The following is an 8,968-nucleotide window of genomic DNA, read 5'->3' on the forward strand; positions in this document are numbered from 1 at the left end:
AGATGTTGCTAGTAGATTGAGCTGGTCAATTCTAGGAGTTAATACTCAGTTTGCACAAAGTCTATAAGATACATTTGTTGACAATGAGGATGAAAGAATTAAAAGAAAGACACACAGGCCTGTACATAAAAAAACACTGTGTATCAAATTTTAGAGAAGTACAACACTGACTTACAACAGATTTATTCTGTAACCGGGAATAATGGCTCTAATATGACTAAATTTGTTCAATTGTTCTCAGAAATGATAGTGAAATTAAATGGCAAATTTCAGGGCAAAATGACAATTTTGAAGATTTTGACTTAGTGTACTCTGACTTGCAGACAATAACCATTGCACAGTGCAGTGAAAGTGACAAGGTTTATATGGTAAGATTGGTAAAAAGTGTGCTGCACATACACTTCAATTAGATATTAAAGACAAAATAAAGGATGCTGAACTGGAAGACTTTTTAGGACAATGTCGTGAACTCATTTAAATACTTCATATTCTGGCACTGTCTACCAAACTTTTGGAAAATAACTTAAGGAAACCTGTATTGGATTACCCAACAAGATGGAACGGTATAGACATCACGTTAGAAACCTTATTAGGATGCAAAGATCTTTGCAATGTATTAGCTGAGAATAACACGAAATATTACTTTTCTAATGACAAATGGGCATATGTCAAATTAATTTTGGAAACTTCAAAACCTTTAAAGAAAGTTACAGTAAGAATGCAAAGTGAACAATTAACCATGAGTGATGTTTTTGGCATGTGGGCGGAAACTAAGCTAAAATTAAGAACTCTTTCTAATACATTTGGAAACACACTGATTGAAAAATTGAATGTCAGGGTAAGGTTTCATCAAAAATGATCATGGACTAGAAGCAGTTTATCTAGATCTTTGTATCAAATTATGAACTTAAGAGGAAGGCCATATTACACCTAAAAAGCATTTGGGAAATGACAGAAAACTGGAAAAGGAATAATTCTGAAAGTGTAACAAAGGAAAGCAATTTAGGAAATACTCTCATTTCAAATGATGTTGATGAGATGGAATTATTTCTCAAAATAAAAGAAAAAAAGTTAAATTGAAATCAAAAGACTACACTGTTAATATTGACTCTATATTAACAAGCTTTGATAGTGTACAAAGAGTTGAGAGAAAAAAAGTATTCTTGAATTTTGAGAAGAAAACCGTTCACAGTATCACCAGTTATATGAAAGTGCTATGTTAGTTTCGGGTGCACCAGCTACTCAGGTCAGTGTTGAGAGAGCTTTCTCAGGTTTGAAATTCCTCTTGCAAGACAACAGGGCTAGCTTAAATGAAAAAATATTAGAGGATATTCTTTTAATTAGGTGTAATTATGGTTTACTGCGATGATGTTTTCTTAGAGCTAAGTGTGTATGAATTAAATCTATATTTGTAATGATATGTTTATTTTATGTAATGTCACGGCAATTTTTCAGCTTAGAACATGAGTGAATATTAAAGTATTAGATATTTTATTGTACTTTGCCTTTATGTATTGATGTAGTGGGTATTTCTTGTATAAATTCTAGTATTTGATGAATAAATTCTTAACAATTTTATGTGACTATTTTTTATTTTATTTATTATTTATTAGCTGTTAGTAGTGAAATGTCACCTATATCAAAATTAAGTTTGTTTACAGTGTATTTCATAGTATTAAACCCACTGCCAGCAAGTCAATTCCAACTCATAGCGACCCTACAGGACAGAGTAGAACTGCCCCATAGAGTTTCCAAGAAGTGCCTGGCGGATTTGAACTGCCGACCTCTTGGTTAGCAGCTGTAGCACTTAACCACTACGCCACCAGGGTTTCCATTCATAGTATTAAGCTGAGAATTTCCTAATAAAAAAAGTATTTCCAATCTTCAATTTAAAGTTTACACAGTAATGTTAGGAGCATTTTTATCACAATACTATTTTTAAAGTGACTCTGTGCTGCAGTGAATTCTAGTATATTTTAAAAAATAGAATTTCTTTAAAAATAACATAGTTGACACCGTGTTTTTCTTTGTATTGAAATGTTTTAAAACAGTGATTAAAACTGAAAATCACTGTCATATTAGGTTTATTAATGAATGTGTAGAAAGAAATAGTTTAACATTTCTACTTTCAAAACTACAAAATCTTGGAATGAACAAAATTTGAGTTAATATAAAGATGTAATATTATTTGCAACATAAGGAACGAATTTGGTAGCTATATTTCTCCAGATGAAACTGCTGCAAGTTTCCATTTGCAGAATATAAATTTGAGATCAGGGAGCAAAAAACAGGTTTGAACCAGCTCAGTCATGGCTGACAAATCAAACACAGAACAGAACCAAATTTTTAAAATTTTGATGAACTAGAACAATAACCAGAATGGAAAAAATTAACAGTTCGAAGCCCTGTCTGACACACTCATCAAGTAGCTATGAGTCAGAATCAACTCTGACGGCAACTGGTTTGCTTCCATTACTCTATACCATGGTGATCTGTCCTGACAACAAGCTCACAGAATATACCAACCCAACTTAAAAATTTTTGTGACATACTATAATTCCATTTTTTGCTCATTCCATTATCCCAAATAGGTTACAAAGAATAACGTATGGGTTGGAATGGTGTCTGAACATATTTCCACAGTACTTAGGTTATTTATCAATATATACAGTTGACAATCAAGAATTACTGTGTATAAATTAACAGTGAGTCAATTATCTAAGTGTTTCTGATTAAATTTTAAACCTGACTAAATGGTGGCCTAACAAATCTGTATCATGACCCTTATGTTTAACAATGGCTAGATGACTGAGCAACTGGCTGTCTAACTCAGCAGCATTAGTAGATAAAGTAGTAACTGCCCATCTTAGGCTAGGTTCTCTAGAGAAGGAAAACCAGTAGAAACAGCTCACGCTATAGTAGAGGCTGGAACCTCAGAAGATTCTCCCGATTCAAGTAGCCGCGGGGGCTGGCAAACCCAAGATCGGCAGGTTGGAAAGCAGGGCTCTTGCTCACAGGCTGCGAATATTGACGAATCCCAAGACTGGCAGGCAAGACCACAAGGTTTCTCCTAATTCAGTTGGCTGCAGGAGCTGGAGAACCCAAGATTGGTAGGTTGGAAAGCAGGGCTCCACTCACAGACTGTAAAGATCCATGAATCCCAAGATTGGCAGATAAGCTGATAGCTCACGTTCCAAGAATCGGAGGTCAGATGAACAGGAGGCAGCCATTGGATCCAGAGCAAGCAAAAATATATATATGCAGAACGTCTGCTTATATTCAGATGCAGTCCACACCCCCAAGGAAACTACCTTTCAACTGACTGGCTACTCACAACAGATCCCATGATGGGGGTGATTACATATAAACCCTGAGAATCACGGCCCTGCCAAGTTTACACACAGTCTTAACCATCACACTGCCATAGTCCTTTCCCACTTTATCTACAAAAGCTGCCATAATCTTATGGCCTCTGGTGACACACAAACTGTGCTTGACTGCCGACCTAAAGGTTGGCAGTTGGAACACACTCGGCGGTACCACAGAACAAAGGCCTGGCAATTTGTTTCTATAAAGATTATAGTCAAGAAAACTCTATGGAGCAGTTCTACTCTGTAACACATGAGGTTGCCATGAGTCAGCACAGTCCTCTTCAGCTGATATAACACTTTTTATCTTACAAATTTTTTATTCCTAAGTACACCTAAAATTCCAAGATCCTGAGATCTAGAAATTTTACTCAGTTTTACATTACTAGTCTAAGTCTCCTTTACTGCCTTACACATTTGTTTCTCAGTTTCATCCACTTCTGACTAAAACATGAGGCTTTAGCTACACTGCTTTTAATTCTGTGGATTGACAGAATCAAATGTTCTATGAAAAGATGAATCATCTTAATTCTAAACATATTACTCTCCTAACCAAATATTTTCTAAATATCTTCTATGTGTCAAACACTGTGTTAAATGAAGGAGATACAAAACAGTCTAAGACTGGATCCTCCTCTCACCTTCAGGTGCTTACGATGTATTATGGAAAATTACACATAAAAATATTTCTATCATTATTGTACTGCAACTAACAACAATGCTAATGGCATTGTATTTTAATTATTTACCCCTTACCCAACAGAACTTTTCATAGTCAGCAACTGTGTATGCTTCATCTCTGTATATCCTCAGGACCTAAAATAGAACCTGGCGCACAGTAGTTGATCAAATGTTTCCTGAAAGAATGAACAAAAAAATTAACACAAAGTAAAAAAAAAAAAAACAAACCACCAAACCTGCTGACATAAATTTGATTCCAACTTACGGCAACCCCATGTGTTACACAAAGGGTATTCTTGGCTATTATCTTTGTGGAAGCAGATTCTCCAGGATTTTCTTCTGTGGCACCACTTTTAGATTAGTAGTCAAGTGCAAACCATTTGTGCCATGCAGTGACCTAACACAAGGTGCTGTTGAGCTGATTCCGACTCACAGCAACCCTACGTACGACAGAACAAAACATTCCTCAGTCCTTCGCCACCCTCATAATTGTTGTTATGCTTGAGCCCATTGTTGCAGCCACTGTGTCGATCCATTTCACCAAGGATCTTCCTCTTTTTCGCTGACCGTCTACCTGGCATGATGTCCTTCTCTAGGGACTAGTCCCTCCTGAAAACACGTCCAAAGTATGTGAGATGAAGTCTCATTCACCCTTTCTTCTAAGAAGCATTCTGGCTCTACTTCTTCCAAGACAGATTTGTTCGTTCTTTCGGTATTTCACAGTATATTCAACATTCTTTGCCAACACCATAATTCGAAGTCATCAATTCTTCATCAGTACTCCTTATTCGTTGTCCAGCTTTCACAAGCATATGAGCAACTGAAAATACCATGGCTTGAGCCAGGCATATCTTTGTCCTTAAAGTGACATCTTTGCTTTTCAACACTTTAAAGAGTTCCTTTTGCAGCAGATTTGCAATGCATCATTTGATTTCTTGACTGCTGTGCCCATGGGCACTGATTACGGATCCAAGTAAAATGAAATTCTTGACTTCAGCATTTTCTCTGATTATCATAATGTTGCTTATTGGTCCCGTTGTGAGGACTTTTGTTTTATGCTGAGGTGTAATCCATACTGAAGGCTGTGGTCTTTGATCTTCATCAGTAAGCTCTTCAAGTCCTCTTCCCTTTCTGCAAGGAAGGTTGTTTCATTTGCATATCGCAGGTTGTTAATAAGTCTTCCTCCAATCCTGATGTCCCAGTCTTTTTCATATAGCCCAGCTTCTCAGATAATTTGCTCAACATACAGACCGAATAAGTACAGTGAAAGAATATAACCCTGACCCACACCTTCCTGAGCTTTAAACCACACGGTATCCCCTTGTTCTGCTGGAACAACTGCCTCCTGGTCCAAGTACAGGTTCCTCACGAGCATAATTAAGTGTTCTGGAATTCCCATTCTTCGCAATGTTATCCATAACTTGTTATGATCCGCACAGTCAAATACCTTTGCACAGTCAGTAAAACAGATAAACATCTTTCTGGTATTCTCTGCTTTCAGCCAGGATCCATCAAACATCAGCAATGATATCCCTTGTTCCACATCCTCCTCTGAATCCAGCTTGAATTTCTGGAAGTTCCCTGTCCATGTACTGCTGCAAGTGCTTTTGAATGATCTCCAGCAAAACTTCCTTGAGCATAATATTAATGATATTGTTCAATAATTTCTGCATTCTGTTGCATCACCTTTGTTTAGGGCAGGTACAAATATGGATCTCTTCCAGTTGGTTGGCCAGGTAGCTATCTACCAAATTTCTTGGCATAGACGAACGGGTACTTCCAGCGCTGCCTCCATTTGTTGCAACATCTCAATTCATATTCCGTTAATTTCTGGAGCTTTGTTTTTCGCCAATGCCTTCAGTGTAGCTTGGACTCCTTCCTTCAGTACCATCAATTCTTGATCATATGCTACCTCCTAAAAGGCTGAACATCAACCAATTCTTTTTGGTACACTAACTCTGTGTATTCCTTCCTTCCTTCTTTTGATGCTTCTTGCATCGTTGAATATTTTCCCCACAGAATCCTTCAATATTGCAACTCAAGGCTTGAATTTTTTCTTCAGTTCTTTCAGATCGAGAAATGCCAAGTGCGTTCTTTCCTTCTAGTTGTCTATCTCCAGGTCTTTGCACATTTCATTATAGTACTTTAGTTTGTCTTCTCGAGCCATCCTTTGAAATCTTCTGTTTAACTCTTTCACTTTGCCACTTTTTCCTTTTGCTTTAGCTACTCTACATTCAAAAGCAACTTTCATAGTCTTTTGTGACATCCCTTTTGGTCTTTTCTTTCTTTCATGTCTTTTCAGTGACCTCTTGCTTTCTCTATGTATGATGTCACTCCACAATTCATCTGGTCTTCAGGCGTTCGTGCTGGATGTGTCAAATCTGTTCTTGAGATAATCTCTAAATTCAGGTGGGATGTATTCGAGCTCATACTTCAGCTCTCATGGGTTTCTTCTAATTTTCTTCAGCTTGAACTTGAATTTGCATATGAGCAATTGATGGTCTGTTCTGCAGTCAGCTCCCAGCCTTATTCTGACTGATAATACTGAGCTTTTCCATCATCTCTTTCTGCAGATGTATTGATTTGATTCCTGGGTACTCCATCTGGTATAGTCAACATCTATAATCACCACACATGTTGGTAAAAAAAAGGTACTTGCAATGAAGAAGTTGTTGGTCTTGCAAAATTCTATCATGCGATATCCAGTGTTGTTTCTATCACCAAGACCATATTTTTCAACTACTAATCCTTCTTCTTTGTTTCCAACTTTCGCATTCCAATCAGCAGTGATTATCAACGGATCCTGACTGCATGTTCGATCAATTTCAGACTGCAAAAGTTGGTAAAAATCTTCAATTTCTTCATCTTTGGCCTTAGTGGTTGATACATAAATTTGAATAACATTTGTATCAACTGGCCTTCCTTGTAGGTATATGGATACTATCCTATGACTGACAAACTGACAATACAACAAACTGACAGACACATGGTGTTAACACTAAGTACCATATGACAAATTTAAAACAACACACAATAAAAAGAATTGGACATAGAGACCACTGTGTGAGGCCCTTCAGTCGCCCCACACTTATCTACTAAAACAGATTATTTTTCTATTGTCCATCCCCCCACCTTCTCCCCCAGCCTCCAGCCCACATTTAATTCCCTCATTTAATCATCCTATGAGTCAGAATTCAAATCAACTGCAATGGTGTTTTCTTTTTTAAACACACACTACGCACTAATCGCCATGCTGTGCATTAGACTAGATACCAATGATACAAAGATTAATAATAAAAATCATATTCCCTATATTAAAGGAGGCCACAATCTAGCAGGAGAGACAAGCAGATAAAGGACCGTAACGCTTCAAATCCTAAAACAGAGGTGTATACAAAGTATTATAAGAGCATAGATGAGAAAGCATTTCACTCCGAAGAGAATCAGAAAAGGCTTTCTGAGTCTTGAAAGACTGAATAAGATTTCACCAGGAGAGGGAAGAGAACATTTCAGGTCAGGAGACTGGTAAGCATCAAGGCACAGTGTGATGAGGAATTGCAAATATACCCTATGGCTAGAATCATTTAATGCATCGGGGGGAGGAGGAGGGAAGGGATGATAGTGCTCAGATTTTGGAGGCCTTTAAACGCTATCCGAAAATTGGGATTTTATTCTGAGGGTGAAAGGGAATTCCTGAAGATTTTAAACCAAAGAACCGATTACGGTTTTTAAAAAGACTGGAACGACGATGTAGACAATGGACTATGAGGAGTATTATTCCAAAATCACCCCTTCCCAGCATATAACAGTGGCCCCAATCACGTAAGTACTGACAACCGTACAAGCCCTTCAACTGCCTACGCTCTTCTGATCCTCACAGACCACATCCCAAACTGCTTCATTTCTTCTGCCAAAACATCCTTTAAAACGTCTGGAAACATACTCTCACAGACACAGCCCAGAGTCCATTTGGAAATGTCATTCCATTTCTCCCATGATTTTGTATGCTTCCGATGAGAACAGAACGTTCCATGACTGTAACGTTCATTCTCCCTGCTTACATTTTGTATATAACCTGGTAATATTTTTCCAGCTTGCGAATTCCGGCAGGGTTATGCGTCTTCCCTCCCAGTAGTCCTCCACTGAGCTCTCCACGTGGTGGAGGCTCAAAATGAATGCCTTTGAGGGATAAAGAGAACCTCAAAGTAAAACACGCAGCCACGTTCACGGCCTCTCCATCTCCACCCATCGGTTCCCTTCTCTTCTCCACCGCCCACAGAGGTCCCGACGGTGCCATCTCCAGCCTGGGGAAATTTGAAGGGGCAAATAAAACCCCCCCGCCTCTGCTCTCCCAAGCCTCACACGTACCCCCTCGGTCTTCATGTCCAAGATCTTCTCCACCTCGAACACATCCTCCCCGTCCTCCTCGCTGTCCCCAACGGCCTCCGCTTTTACTGGCGCGTCCTGTTCTTCGACCGCTGCTCCAACTCCTTCTCCTTCGATTTCAGGCGACTCACCATTGCTGTCGGCACCTGGAGCAGGAACTGCAGTGGCTACCACTCCCTCTGCAGCCGGGGCTGCCGCCATAACTAAGAGGTCAGCAAACCGCTGGAGCAAAACTGGTTACGACACACACCCCCGGAAGGTTCCTATGCCCTCCGTAGGCGGGTGACAGAGGAGGGCAACCAACCAATGGCGAGGCGCCAGAGCCCGGAGTGACGTTCTCCAAAGCCAGTCACTGTCCAGGCCGGCGCGCCCGCGCACCGCGGAGCCTACAGGAAGTGGGTGGGCGGGCCGAGGGCTCCGAGCGGAAGGAAGCTTTTCTGTGGGCCTCAGGGCGCACGGGATTGGACAAGGGTCCTTCGAGGGCGGCGGGAGGGGCTGGCGCGGAGCTCGGCGACACGGGAAGAGGAAAGGGC

At 39.7% G+C, this 8,968-nt stretch overlaps 1 protein-coding gene across 5 annotated transcripts in view; it reads right to left on the reverse strand.

Annotated features, from left to right (window-relative positions):
* MPHOSPH8 (M-phase phosphoprotein 8) overlaps positions 1–8,681 on the reverse strand; it is a 100,992-nt gene extending 92,311 nt beyond the window's left edge. For all 5 annotated transcript variants that reach the window (XR_010319120.1, XM_064275401.1, XM_010593923.3 and 2 more), the window contains exon 1: positions 8,418–8,681. Coding sequence is in view for 4 of the 5 variants with exons in the window: in XM_064275401.1 (XP_064131471.1) it covers positions 8,418–8,636 (219 nt within the window). In the remaining variant the exon portion in view is untranslated. The remainder of the gene's footprint in view (positions 1–8,417) is intronic.
* Positions 8,682–8,968: the final 287 nt, after the last annotated feature.

The sequence above is a fragment of the Loxodonta africana genome, chromosome 23 (genome assembly GCF_030014295.1).
Source record: "Loxodonta africana isolate mLoxAfr1 chromosome 23, mLoxAfr1.hap2, whole genome shotgun sequence".
In the NCBI taxonomy this organism is placed as follows: Eukaryota; Metazoa; Chordata; class Mammalia; order Proboscidea; family Elephantidae; genus Loxodonta; species Loxodonta africana.